At 45.8% G+C, this 14,548-nt stretch overlaps 1 protein-coding gene across 4 annotated transcripts in view; it reads right to left on the reverse strand.

The window, feature by feature from the left end:
* Positions 1-326: 326 nt before the first annotated feature.
* The window catches only part of ABHD6 (abhydrolase domain containing 6, acylglycerol lipase), a 66,682-nt gene continuing 52,460 nt past the window's right edge, over positions 327-14,548 (reverse strand). For all 4 annotated transcript variants that reach the window (XM_072785688.1, XM_072785689.1, XM_072785690.1 and 1 more), the window contains 7 exons: positions 13,267-13,423; positions 11,646-11,759; positions 10,108-10,240; positions 6,343-6,500; positions 5,018-5,072; positions 4,704-4,804; positions 327-1,497 (listed from right to left, as the gene is read on the reverse strand). In XM_072785688.1, the coding sequence (XP_072641789.1) occupies positions 1,321-1,497; positions 4,704-4,804; positions 5,018-5,072; positions 6,343-6,500; positions 10,108-10,240; positions 11,646-11,759; positions 13,267-13,423 (895 nt within the window). In that variant the 3' untranslated portion in view covers positions 327-1,320. The remainder of the gene's footprint in view (positions 1,498-4,703; positions 4,805-5,017; positions 5,073-6,342; positions 6,501-10,107; positions 10,241-11,645; positions 11,760-13,266; positions 13,424-14,548) is intronic.

The following is a 14,548-nucleotide window of genomic DNA, read 5'->3' on the forward strand; positions in this document are numbered from 1 at the left end:
CTTCTTAAAAGAAAACTAACAAAGGTCTTCCAATGCCTTCGAATAAGCCTCACTTGAAAAGACACTTCTTAAAGTTAACAGAAAATCTGCCAGCATTGTACTTAAATAGAAACTTAGGAGGATGCCTGGGTGGCTCAGTAGTTGAACCTCTGTCTTGGGCTCAGGTCGTGATCCTGGGGTCTTTAGATCGAGTCCCACAACAGGCTCTCCTTACGGAGAGCTTCTCCCTCTGCTTGTGTCTCTGCCTCTCTCTGTCTCTCATGAATAAATAAATAAAATCTTAAAAATAAAAATTAAAAAATAAATAAGAGCTTAGGAATCAGAACTGTCTGCATGTTGCTGATCTAGATTTATTAAATTTATTTCATGTCATTGTGGTCACGTTTACAGCTGTTTTAGATTTATTTTCAATCACATTACTGTTCACGGAATTCACAGAATTCATTAACAAACTAGTATTTTACACCCAACAGTCTTCATAGCACAGCAAGATAGAAAAGAGGCCCACGAGGCGCTTGTGTGGTGGAACCCGAGTCTGATTATAGCACATTATTGCTTCATTAGTCCTATTTTAAAAAATAATAAATTATTCCCAGGACACCTACCCTGCTAGGTGTTCTTCATACCTCGACGGGTCTGGGCTCCCTTATGCCAGGGGCTGACATGCGGGGGAGCCCATCAAACCACCCACCTGTGCTCTCCACTGCTCTGGCAGCTAGGAGGGCTAGCAGAAGTGGACCTGCACCCCTCCTCATGTGCTAACATTTCTTACAGTTTGCATTCTCCTGGTCTTGCAGTGGACACAGTGCATTCACATACGGGCCTCTATGCAAAACTTAAAACTAGACAGAAATGAGAAGGGCTCAGCAGATGGAGACTAATGCTCCTAAAACAGCCACTGACCATGCAGGGGAGAACGTCGAGGCAACAGGAAAACCTCGAGTTCTCAGTCTGTGAAGGATGTTTTAAAGGAAATGGCCTTGGTGATCACGGTCCAAGGCAGCTGCTTTGCAACATGAACTTGAAGACTTCCGGGTAGATTTCATGGCTGGGTTTTCTTTACTTTGTCCCACAGGATTTTCTAGATTGTGAAAAAATATCTTGGAGATTCCCTCATGGCCCCCGAAGCTCTGTGGATCTGTCGAGACCGGGGACAGGGATGGTGGCGGGGGGGGGGGGGGGGGGGGGGGGGGACTGGCCTCCTCAGGGACGCTGGCGCTCCGACCACGTTAGGGGCAGGATCCCTGAGAAACGGTGGCCGCGTCCGCTTCTGGAGATGGGGGTAGATGCTGTGTGTGAGCGCAGGCTGCGGTCGGGGTCTCAGTCCAGCTTCTTATTGTTGCCTGGGCTGTGCACAGAAGCTAAGAAGTCAACGATGAGCTTGGCTGTCTTCCTGGGCCTCTCCATTACCACGGAATGCCCACAGTTTTCTAGAAGTTCCACCTGGCAGTTGGCGATTGACTTGGCCAACATGTCTGCACCAGACACGTCAAGCACCTGTGGGGCGAGAGCGGACGCTAGATAGAGAAGACTTACAAGCCTGTGTGTGTGCGGGGCCTGGCAGGGGTGATGTTTAGGACCAAATCACTTCAGGGGCACCTGGGTGGCTCCACTGGTTAAATGCCTGCCTTCAGCTCAGGTCATGATCCCAGGGTCCTGGGATCCAGCCTCACAATGGGCTTCCTACTCGTCAGGGGGCCTGCTTCTTTCTCTCCCTCTGCCCCCTCCCTGCTTGTGCTCTCTCTCTCACTCTCTCTCAAATAAATACATATTAAAAAAAAAAAAAGGACCAAGTCACTTCAGCGTTGGTGCTCGTGGCTCTCTGACCGAAGCGACTGCATGCCTGTTTTATTCTGCAATCTCGTGCCAGGACTCATGTTCTGCCAGCATTATGAAAGGGGAAACACATAGTCCCTGCCCATGAGGAAGTTTCTTGGTCTGGTAGGGAAGCCAGGCTGGTCAGCAGACGAGGGCTCCCCTGGGGGAGACATCCTGGGAGCTGAGAGTGCACAGAGGGGAGAGATTTGCAGATGGTGGGCAGGTCATGGTGAGAGCAGGGAAGGCCTGGTGGAGAGATGGGCCTCTGTCTGAGGGCAGTGGGGAGCCATGGGGCTGTGTTAGAGATGGCCACAATCAGGCTGGACCCCGAGAATGCACCCTACCGTCCTGGACTAGAGACGGCCAGCTCTGGGAAGGGCACAACAGGGAAGACACAGGAGGTGAAGGCTAATTATCCCAAGCCAGGAGGAGAATGTTCCTTTGAAGGTCTTTTGGGGGTCCCCAGAGCTGTGTGACCACAGGCCCTGATATTTGTGAATGGGGAATGCTCTTCTGACACGAATGCCACGGCTCTCCAGGATTGACCCCTGACCCTTCCTGAACAATGCACTTAATTTCACTATCACCTGGGTTACCTTGCTGTTTATACTTGTCCAATGTTTTCTCCCCAACACTGTCCTGTAGTGTCAGATTTGCATTTGTTCCCTGTTTGTCATCACTTACACCTTCAACTCATCCCACACAGGAGGACCCCTCCTTTTACCTTCAATGCAAAAGCAAGACCCCTCACAAACTCAAGTGCTGTCTATTTTTGAGCTCCATCCTTGTCAACTCAGACTATTAAAACCAAGATTTTCCACCTGGGAACTGGGGTGAGCAGCATGCCTCAGCCACGGTAGGGAGCACAGAGCATGGCAAAGCACCCCCCTGGGCCACAAATAGGAGCAGCAAGTAGGGAGCTTAGTGAAAGGGGCACCCCATGGAGGAATCAGACACCTCTGCCAGCCCCATACTCACAGGAAAGGCTGCTCTGGTAATGGTCTGAGCAGAAATAAAGCCCAGCTTCTGTAGAATGCCCAGAGGAAATGCAGGTGGAGTCAACCAGTCAAAGCATGAAAAAGTAGTAATTCCCAACTGAAAATCTACCTTGCAGAGAGGTCAGGAACCATAGCTCAAAAATAACCCACATGAGTCTCTAGGTTTGACACTGTTAAGCTGGCCAATCCAGCATTCCCCATGGTCACTCAGAGGTATGTGAAATAGCTATGTGGACCCTCTGAAGGTATGCATGTCTATGGGAACTGCCTCAGCTATTTCTCAGGCAAGACATTCACATAGATGGTCAAACAATTTTCCTCCACCCCATTTCAGGCCAGAGCCAGGACTAGGGTGAGGGCAGTGAGGCACTTGCCTTGGGCACAAAATTTATGCAGGCTCCAAAGACCTCAGTAATCAAGATGAAGATTATTTTAATGCAGTATTTAGAAAATAAGCATTAATGCAAAAAGATCCATCTTGAACAAAATATAAAAATTACCAAGACAGGATCCAACCTTACACTCACATGACATACCTCACCCAGAGTTTGAGCTCTGCATGCATTCTAATGGTAGGTAGACTAGAAGTTGCTGGATCCCCTGAGCCTAACATGGTGACAGGCATGTAGCAGGTGCTCAATATAAATCTGTTAGCTGACTTAAATGTATAGGTAGTCAGGCGGTGGGATTGTCCCTTTGCTAGTGTGTTTATTTATGTTCTTGCTTGCTTGCTCACTCAATCACTGTATACTCTGGGTCTCCTGCATCCCAGGCACTGTGCTGGCAGGCCAAAGGGACGTAAACAGTAATAGACCTTGTATATCTCTACAAGGCCCTCCCACTCTGGTGGACTGAACACAGAGGGGGAAATACTTGAACTGATGCACAGAACTCTTTTTGGGAAGGGCTGCCAGGTTCTGCTGTGCAGGCTGTACAGTGCTTGGAATAGTGGTAAGCAAACAATGGCCCACTGCCTGTTTGCAGAAATAAAAGTTCACTGGAACTCTATCATGCCACTTGTTTGCATATTGTCTATGGCTGCTTTTGCACAGCAACAGAGCTCAGGAGTTGCGACAGAGATAGTAGGGCCCATAAAGTCGAAAATATTTGCCGCCTTCACAGAAAACATGTCAATCCGTGCCTCGGAAAATGTAAGAAAGGTAGACAAGACAGTAAAAGCTGCCTCAAGGAAATAGGAATTGGGATCTGGGATGGAAAAGAGATCTCATTTTCATTATAAACCTTTTTTTGTACTCTTTAAAGTTTTTTGTACTATGAGACTACATGGTTTTGATAAAAGTGATTTAAAATTGCCTTTAAGGGCAGCTCCGGTGGCGCAGTGGTTTGGCGCTGCCTGCAGTTCAGGGTGTGATCCTGGAGACCCGGGATCGAGTCCCACGTCGGGCTCCCTGCATGGAGCCTGCTTCTCCCTCTGCCTGTGTCTCTGCCTCTCTCTCACTCTCTCTGTGTTAAATAAATCTTTTTTTAAAAAAAATAAATAAATAAAATTGCCTTTCATTTTATTTATTTTTAAGATTTTATTTATTTATTCATGAAAGACACAGAGAGAGAGGCAGGCTCCATGCAGGGAGCCCGATGCGAGATCGATCCCAGGACCGTGGGATCACTCCCTGAGCCGAAGGTAGATGCTCAACCGCTGAGCCACCCAGGCGTCCCTAAAATCGCCTTTCATTTTAAAAGATCAACATAATTGCTCTCAACGCAGAGAATGATGCTCCCCATAAATATCAGCACCTCACCAAGGTGCATTCTATCTCTTCCTGGTATCAGAAACCAGTCAGTGAGGCTCACTTGATAAAAGACCTCTTGCTTGTCCCCAGAAGCTGCTGTAACTGGCAAAGGAGGCCCCAGGGACACACTACATACCTGGTCTTGCTTCCCCCAAATGATCTGTGTGGGGACCTTGATCTTGTCCATGTTCTGATGGAGGGAGTATCTTGACTTCTCACTGACGATTTCCAAAAACACTTTGCAGACAAGGAAAACAAAGTGAGTGCATGCTGGGCTGTGCCGTGGGCACTGCTATAGAGTTCTGGGACAGTCATGGAGTCCGGGCCACCACTTTCTGTCTTTTAGGGGCCCCAGAAAGCTATCAAAGTGTCAGAAATGTAACATACAAAAGCCAGCCACCCACGAGGCTTCACTTGTCACAAGTGCAAAGCTTCAGCAGGGCTACTTACGCTTTCGGTAGAAGTTGTTATGAGGAATGCGGACGTCAACAAGGCCTTGAAGGATCTGCAGAGAAGTGGGCCACCATTAGAAGGCAAGACACGGTGTGTTTCCTCAAGCCCCATGGCTCTGGGACAGCGAAGGAGGTAAGTCTAGCAATTTACGGCATTGTCAAGGTTTAGGGCCTGGTGTTCCAAATCCCCACCATGTAGGATGCATTGTAATTGGGAGTTAGGGTCAACTGATACTCTTTCCTTTGTAATTAGGAAGGAAATTGGCTAATCCTGGGAAGCCAAAGCATGTAAAAACACCTGACATGGGCTCATAGCCACTTCACCTGGACATATTCTCTGCTTAGCCTAAGATACAATCAAGGCTGGAAATAACATCAAGTAATTGTTTGGTTAGGTTTTTTTTTTAAGTTTTTTTTTTTTTTTTTTTTTTTTACAGATTTTATTTATTTATTCATGAGAGACAGAGACAGAGAGAGAGAGAAAGAGAAAGAGGCAGAGACACAGGCAGAGGGAGAAAGCAGGCTCCATGCAGGGAGCCCAACGTGGGACTTGATCCCAGGTCTTCAGGATCAGGCCCTGGGCTGAAGGTGGCACTAAACCATTGAACCACCAGGGTTGCCCCCAAGATTTTATTTTTTTGAGAGAGGGAGAAAGAGAGCACAAGTGGGGAGAGGGACAGAGGGAGAAAGAGGAGCAGACTCCCCATTGAGCAAGGAGCCCGACACCCAACATGAGGCTTGATCCCAGGACGCTGGGATCATGACCTGAGCCAAAGGCAGATGCTTAACTGACTGAGCCACCCAGGTGCCCTGGTTCTTAATAATTCTTAAGAGTGTAAAGCAGTCCTAAAATTAAGAAAAGAGAAAAGGAAAAAAGTCTCTGCAATCTCTTGCCTCCCTCCGCCACTCTCCCTCTCTAGGGACCAGTCACACCCCCAACCCGCAGCCCCCTTCCAGTGTCTTGCACTTACCTATGTTCTTCCCATCTGTGTCCCCACTATTTCCTCAGAGGGGCTTAGCAAAGTCTCCTCTGCCGCCCTGCTTTCCATCACTATACCATTTTCACTTCCTCCATAGGACTTATCACAATTTGTAAGTATTTACTTGTTAATTGCACTGGCCTGTGTCTGCCCAGGTACCTTCTCTGTCTTCTTTCTTCACCACTGTCCAGACACGGTGCCTGGCATGTCACAGGCACAGTACAGACACCCGCTGAATGATGACAGAGAGGAGCACAAGAGGGAAGGGTACGAGCAGGAAGCTGGCACGGGCCACCCAAGCACTTGTCAGAGGGCAGGCCTATCGCAGCTGGGGTCACGGTACCTGCTGGGGCACCTTGAAGCGGACATAGGAGCAGAGCTGGAGCATTTCACTCATCTCTTCTGGGGTGGACGGGATCAAGGGGATCTTCTCGACGGCGGCTGAGTCCTGCAGTTCTTTGAGCCGCTGTACAAATTGATTATCAGTTGAGTACTGCAGGCCTGTGGGATTCAAACCAAAACATCTTGGCAATGTATCGACCTTCTTACCAACTCCCATTTTATATAGGAAACCTCTAATATCGGCCTAGAGCTAATATATTTCAGGTGCCTTTCCACCAGATTTCTTTTTCACTGCTACTGCCATCCTTGCTTGAAGTCTAAACCACATTCCGAGAAACACAGAAAAAAAACTCTTTCGGGATGTTTCAGGGATCGGTTGTTCAAACTGTGGTCCATGGACCAGCAGCACTGGAAGCCTGTAGAAAATGCAGAATCTCAGCCCCTCTCTTAAGTTTCTTGAATCCAAATCTGCACTTGATCAAGTTGCTAGGGAGGCACATGTAGCATAGAGTTTAAGCAGCATTAGTCTAGAAGACAACTTGCCTGAGCCCCTTCACATCGTATCATTGAGAGGAGAGCTAATAAAATACATGGTGGCAGGAATGGAGTGACTGACGCCTCCTTCCCTTGGCCTGGAGCCACTTAGTAATCTCTGTTTGAAGGTCAATACATTACCACAGGGAGAGAGAGAGGCCCCTTCTGAGCCACCCCCCATGTTGGGGCAGGAGGTGTCTGCTACATAGCCCCTCTTCCTCCCGGACAGCATTAGGTGCTCACTGAGACTGACCAGCATTTCCTATCTCCCTGAAGCAAAACACGAGAATTCACATGAGCTGATGTGCGCACAGGAGGGCAAAACTAGTTCTCACTTCCAATGCAGAGCCAAGGTCTAAGTGTTTAACTTCGCTGCTGGAGCTATATTTCACAAAGAAAGGTGGTGACATCAATACCGTGCTGCTGAGATCCACACTTTGCAAATCTCCCATATTCAGCAGTTCGTTTAAAGTTAGCACGGGCATTGTGAGGCTTTCGGGATGCCATGGGGCAGATTACAAGATCTACTTTCTTTTACTTTATTTACTTTTAAAAAGATTTTATTTACTTATTTGACAGAGCTAGAGAGAGCACAAGCAGAGGGGAGCAGCAGGCAGAGGGAGAGAGAGGAACAGACTCTTCACAGGGCAGAAGCCCGATGCGGGGCTCAATCCCAGGACCCCGGGATCATGACCTGAGCTGATGGCAGACGCTTAACCATCAGAGCCACCTAGGTACCCTTCCTTCTACTTTAAAAATAATCTTAGATTAAATGTCATGTGCTATCCTGGATTGGATCCTGGGGCAAAAAAAGGACATGAGTGGAAAAATTAATGGAATCCAATAAAGTTCAGTTAATAGTAGCACACCAGTGTTGGTTTCTAAGCTCTGACAAATTTACCATGGTAAGGCGAGCTGTTAACAATGCGGGAAGCTGGGTGAAAGATATATGGGACTCTACTATTTTTTAAACATTTCTGTAAATCTAAAATTTTTTAAAAAATATTTTATATATTTATTTTACAGAGAGAGAGAAAACACAAACAGGGGGAATGGCAGGCAGAGGGAGAGGGAGAAGCAGACCCCCTGCTGAGCAGGGCTCAATCCTAGGATCCTGGGGACCATGACCTGAGCCAAAGGCAGACACCCAACCAACTGAGCCACCCAGGCACCCCTTAAAATTATTTCAAAGTAAAAAAGCTTATCATTTCATTTCTACACACAAAAATCTTAATAAAGAGCACAAGTAGGGGGAGGGGTAGAGGGGGAGAGAGAGAATCTTAAGCGGCTCCATAAGTCAGTGCAGAGCCAGGTGCAGGGCTAGATCTCAAGACCCTGAAATCATGACCTGAGCCAAAATCAAGAGTCGGACACTTAACTGACTGAGCCATCCAGGTGCACCCAAATATCTTAATTTTAAATTTCCAATTGAAACTTAGGTGTGAAACTCTTCTCTGAGTAAATGAACACACATTCAAAAAAGCCAGTTAGATCTGACCTTCCATAAGTGATTAAAAATGTAAAAACTTCCAAAAGGAGCTATTTATCCAATTCTCAAACCTTATTACTACAAGGCCAAATGATTTCAGACATGGTACTTGGGAAAAAGAGAAAAGAAAACCCTTTGGGAGTTTACTTTCAATTTCAATGTCCTCAACAGACCTGAAAATGATTTTGGTGACAAAGATTTTAAAGGTCAGTTTCGTTAGGTTTCAGTAGAAGGTTTGACTCATGGCAAGTTCCAGCAGATAAAGGAGGTAGTGAGTAAGAGTGACATCAAAGAGGTAGCGGACATTAAAGGATTTCCAAAAAAGCCACACTTTGGGTTTTTGGAGTCAGACAGCCTAGGATTTGTTCCTATTGCAGCTCTAGCAGTAACATAATTTCTTTGTGCCTCAATGTTCCCACCTATAAAATGAGCATACTATCTTGACCTGGATAGTAATTATCCATGTGAAAAGTTATTGAGATATACACTTACAATTTGGGTGATGTACTATGTGTAATTCATATTCCAATAAAGTATCAGAGAGGGAGCAGGAGAAGGAAAAAGAAAAAAAATTAAGATTTTCTAACACATTATAAATCCAAATTTGAAGACTTATTTAAGAAAAATGAATTTTTTTTTTGGAAAAATGAATTTTAAAAATCCAACTTCAGGGGCACCTGGCTGGCTCAGTCGATGGAGTATGCGACTCTAGATCTTGGAGTTGTAAGTCTGAATCCCTACTGGATACAGAGATTACTTAAAAAGATATAATCTTTTCTGGGACACCTGGGTGGCTCAGTGGTTGAGCATCAGCCTTTGGCTCAGGGTGTGGTTCTGGAGACCCGGGATTGAGTCCCACATCGGGCTCCCCTGAAGGAGCCTGCTTCTCCCTCTGCCTATGTCTCTGCCTCTCTCTGTCTCTCATGAATAAATAAAAAAATCTTAAAAAATATAATCTTTTTTTCCAATAAAATCTTTTTAAAAAATCCAACTTCAAATTGTAATTTCTAGGGACCTATTACAGTTCAAGTTGACACGTATATACATAAAAACACAGAAACTAGGGTTTTTTTATTTTTTTAAAAAAGATCTTGTCATGTGTTGAGGTTTCTGAGTTTTCACAAAAAAGGAGAGAGGCATAAAAATAGCATTTTCAAAAAAGCATTTTCACCTCATAAGAATATGGCAAGAACTAAATCCATATAAAGACCTTAGCTCGTAAAAGCTCAATAAATGGTGAATGTTAAGGGCACCTGGGTGGCTTAGTCAGTTGAGCATCCAACTGTTGGTTTCAGCTCAGGTCATGATCTCAGAGTCATGGGATCGAGCTCCGTATCAAGGTCTGTGCTAAGCGCAGAGTTTACTTGTCTTTTTCCCTTGACCCCTTCCCCTGCTCACGCTCTCCCTCTCTCTCAAATAAACAAATAAAATCTTTAAAAAAGGGTTGATGTTAATATTATCATTATATTTAAAAGTATTTATATGCTGCAAAGTACTAGACACATTTTAATTAACTACCTTGAATCCTTTGTGGAACAAGGCTGGCTCTAGATTTTAAAAGTCTGTATGGTTATGATTATGGTTATACAGCTATTGTTGGTTAGTTATCACTTAAGCATTGCATAACTCTCAAGTAGACACCGAAAAATGGTTCTATAAGACAGTCAGTGCAGACACTGTTCTTTAGAGATTCAGACCATGCCATGCTCAAGTCATGCACAGGGCTATTGCCTTATAACTCACCAGCAGGGCACACAAGACAAAGACTGCAGACATCTGATGGGTAGTAAGCGGCATATACCCCAGCCACATGGCCACCCATGGAGGTGCCTATCAGATGGAAGGGTTTTTTGTTCAGCTTGAGGCATTCTACAAACTAGGGAGGAAAATGAGAAAGAGCTTTGGTTATATAGCTGTAGACGGTAACTACAGATTATACAGCAGAAAACCTCTGTACTTCCCAGAAGAAGTGACAAGTAATGAACAAGGGCCTGCAATCTACTAGATCCTTACCCAGACAAGCCCTGTGGCATCTAATCCTCTTTACCTGGCACAGGTGACTGAAGGGTAATTTATAAGTATAAAACTGACAAGGATTCCCCAACTCACGAGCCAGCAAACTTTTTTTTAACAAAGGTCCCAAGGGAAAAATATTTTTTGCTTTGTGGGTCAAATGTTTTCTTTTGCAACTACTCAACTCTGCTGTTGTAGCACAAAGTGGCCAGAGGTAATATGTCAAAGAATAAGCATGGTTATATTCTAAGTAAACTTGGCTTACAATAATAGGTGGCAGGCCAACCATGGTTTGCTGACTCTTGCCCTACATTGAAAGCCCTTCCCACTCATCCACCCATCCATTTCATATAACGATCCACCTATCTGTCTATTCAACAATCTAACCATTCATCCAACCATCCACCCACATAAAAAAACCATTTATTGGATATCTATTATGTACAAGGAACTAAAGTCAGCTCTTAAGGATATAGCAGACCCCAAAAGACTAGGTTCCTGACCTCATCAGAATACACACTTTAAAGGGGGTTAGGTTGGACACAGACATCAAATAAATAACCTCATCTGAGGAAAATTCATAATGTCAATCTGAAACTTACGAATACTAAATTCTGAAGTGGCTCATGAGTCCCATAACCTTGAAAGCCCAGCCAGAGAGAGGCTGAAGCTAGATGCTAAAACAGAACAAAATGCAAAGAGTACCTGCCCCATCCTCCACAACTAGGCAGAAGGGCTATCGTTATATTATGTCATGTAGGTAGTAAGCAAAAGATAGACTCCAGGGAAATGGTCTTGAGAATTCTAAAATCCTTTTTTAAAGAGCTAAAAAATGTCCATATCATATTTCTTGAGAAATAACTAAAATGGGCTTAAAGGAGAACAGTCTGCAATAGGTCCTGGCCCTCCACAGCTGACTAATGATACCATTAGGGTGCCATTTTGTTTAAAAATATCTGTAGTCAGAATGCATTGGAGACTGGTTACAAGTCAGCATAGAACTCTCTTACCTGCTCTCCGGACCTGGGTATATGAAGTGGGTAAGATATGAGCATTTTTTTTTTAAGATTTTATTTATTTATTCATGAGAGACACACATAGAGAGAGACAGAGAGGCAGAGACACAAGCAGAGGGAGAAGCAGGCTCCATGTGATGTGGGATTCAATCCCGGGTCTCCAGGATCACGTCCCGGGCTGAAGGCAGCACTAAACCGCTGAGCCACCCAGGCTGCCCAGTATGAGCAATTTTGGGTGGAGCCTCCTCTTACCTGGTGTATTCTCTTTACTTGCCCATCTATAGACAGGTCATCCAGGGAGGATCGGGTGGTCCCCTCATGTCCTGGCATGTCCACACAGACCAAGTGCAGGTTCTTTGGAAGGAACTAAGGACACACAGGTGCAGAGAGTCAGTATGTGGTGTGCAGGACATGTCTGCTCACTCTTCTAGGGAGGTTGCCCCCACTTACAAGTGACCTAGACAGCCATCCCTGAGGATGTATGGGCCTAAGCTACCCAGTGTCTTATCCTAGTTACATCTGATGTGAGTAAGCACTGCCAGTAGTTTCATAGGGAGCAGAGGCCCTCAAAGACCAAGACTCAAATGGAAGGGAACTCAGGAGGCTCTGGAATAGGGGGGAAGTGGGGGACAAAGGTTGGGGTAGCCTGCTTGAGTCTCTCACTCTTTTTTTAAATAGAACTGTTTTCTCAAATGATCTTGCTTTATTTTTTTTAAGATTTTTACTTATTTGACCAGGAGAGAGAGCGAGAGAGCAAACAAGCAGGGGGAGCAGCAGAGGGAGAGGGACAAGGAGAAGTAGGCTCTCCACCAAGCAGGGAGCCCAATGCGGGACGTGATCCCAGAACTCTGGGATCATGACCTGAGCCAAAGGCAGATGCTTAACTCATTGAGCCACCCAGATGCCCCTCGCTCTTTCTTGATCCAAGTTGATAGGTACTAACTCCTTCCCTTTCACCCCTTCCACACTTATTCTAGTTGTGTAGCCACTGACTTGGAACTAGGAAAGAAGCCTCTGTTCTCCCAGAACTCTGGGCAGCTCCAGAGCCAACAGGAGCAAAGCTCAGAAACATGTCTGATCACACTGCTTCTGATTTCAACCTTTTTTTTTTTTTTTTTCGCATTGAGGTCTAATTCCTGGAATGATTATCCTAAAACACCTTCCATTTATATTTATGCCACTTTTTACCAGAAGCTGAGAAATATCAGTTAGCAATACACAACTACCAGTTATACCAAAACCATCTGAGGTGGGTCAGGAAGTAAGAGGTTTGTTAAGGCATAAGGATGACTTTCCTTCCAGTAGAATTTGGAAATGAGAAGAGAACTATAGGATGTGTGAGCCTTTCCCCCTGCTGTAGATCCTACTTGGAATCATTCAGGTATGGTTCTGCTTGAGGTGGGAGTCTGGGGAACTTCCCTCCCAAGACATGGGGCTTGAACTCCCAACCCATGAGATCTCGAGTCATATGCTCTACCGACTAAGCCAGGCAGGCACCCCTATACTGAATTAGTTTTGGGGGTTTTCTTGTTTTTTTTTTTTTAAGATTTTAATTTATTTATTTGAGAGAGAGAGAGAGAGAGCACAAGCAGGGGGAGCTACGGGCAGAGGGAGAGGGAGTAGCAGACTCTCCACTGAGCAGGGAGCCCAACATGGGGCTGGATCCTAGGACCCTGGATCATGACCTGAGCTGAAGTCAGAGGCTTACCCAACTGAGCCATGCAGGTACCCCCTGAATTAGTTTTAAGATGATTTGAACCACAGTTCTGGGTTCCCTTGGCTCTCCATCATTGCTGATGACATCACATGTAAGTAGACACTCTTTTCTTTACTGAGTGACACCCTGTTGAGAGAGAAGAACCTAGAACTGCACCTTGACCACGCTGAGCCACATATCCTTGTGTGCAGAGAATCCATGGAGCATGAGGATGGACGGTTTGGGCCCAGGCCTGCCCCGGAAAGAATAGCAGAACTGATAGTCTTCATGGTACGCGTAGCGGACCTGCATGCCCAGTGTTCTCCGCCAGTACCTGGGGAAGAAAAACAGAGGCGAAACAAAATTAGCAAGCTCCAGAGAAGTGGCTTTGGGAGGGGCATGCACCCTCTCCACACTCCTACTTCCCTCAGCTTCCCTCTTCCTCCTCCCCACAGGTTCCCACAGAGCTTCACCCTCAGGGAGCACAGAGTGGAACCATTTCAGGAAGCAGTTTAAATAAATATCCTGGTATGTATTCTTCTAATACTTCTAACTAGGGGGAGGAAAAAGAGTGTTTTCTGAAGAAGCATGACACATAATAACCTTTTGTTCATCTATAGATCTATATTTTTAGCAGCTTCAATGGTGGTATGATGGAGTAGGTGGTGGGATTGCCCGAGCTACCTCAATGGCCTTTCTCTGCCTTGCTTCTCTGAGCTACAGCTGAATTCGAAGTGGCTGGCAGTAAGGCTGGGAAGAACTCCAGAACGGCCAAGACAAAGGCAGCTCCCCCTGGCAGAGAGCTGGTGTGCAGTTCCTGGTGGGCCATATTCACAGACGCCTGAAATCTAGGACGAATAGCCATGAGTGCTATTCGCGTAGCGTGGGGGACAGTGAGGCTAACCTGGAGTAAGGACCTCACCGCAGAGCGACTCTGAGGGGCAAGAGAGGCACCCCAGACTTGAAGGTAAAGCAACTCGCTATTTGTGGAGATGAAGAACTAGCCTCTCTCATCAAGGCCATGATTGCTGATGGTGGTATCATTCCACACATCCACAAATCTCTGGTTGGGGAGAAAGGCCAAGAGAAGACTGTCCTTACAAGGCGTGCCTGGGTTTCTTACAATCTCAGGATTAAACCCTCTGACAGCTGTTCTGACTGGGTGAGTCCAGGGGACTCTTAGCTCTGTGAAAAAACACAATTTTGTTACAAAAGTAAGTCTATTTGAGCAAGTGGGAAGTATTTTTGTTTTTAAAGATTTTATTTATTTATTCATGAGAGACACAGAAAGAGAAGCAGAGACACAGGCAGGGGGAGAAGCAGGTTCCCTGCAGGGACCCTGATGCAGGACTCGATCCCAGGACCTCAGGATCATGACCTGAGCCAAACACAGATGCTTCACCACTGAGTCACCCAGGTGCCCTATCAAGTGGGAAGTGTAATTCACTTTCCAACCAAA

Source organism: Canis lupus, chromosome 19 (assembly GCF_048164855.1).
Source record: "Canis lupus baileyi chromosome 19, mCanLup2.hap1, whole genome shotgun sequence".
NCBI classification, from domain to species: Eukaryota; Metazoa; Chordata; class Mammalia; order Carnivora; family Canidae; genus Canis; species Canis lupus.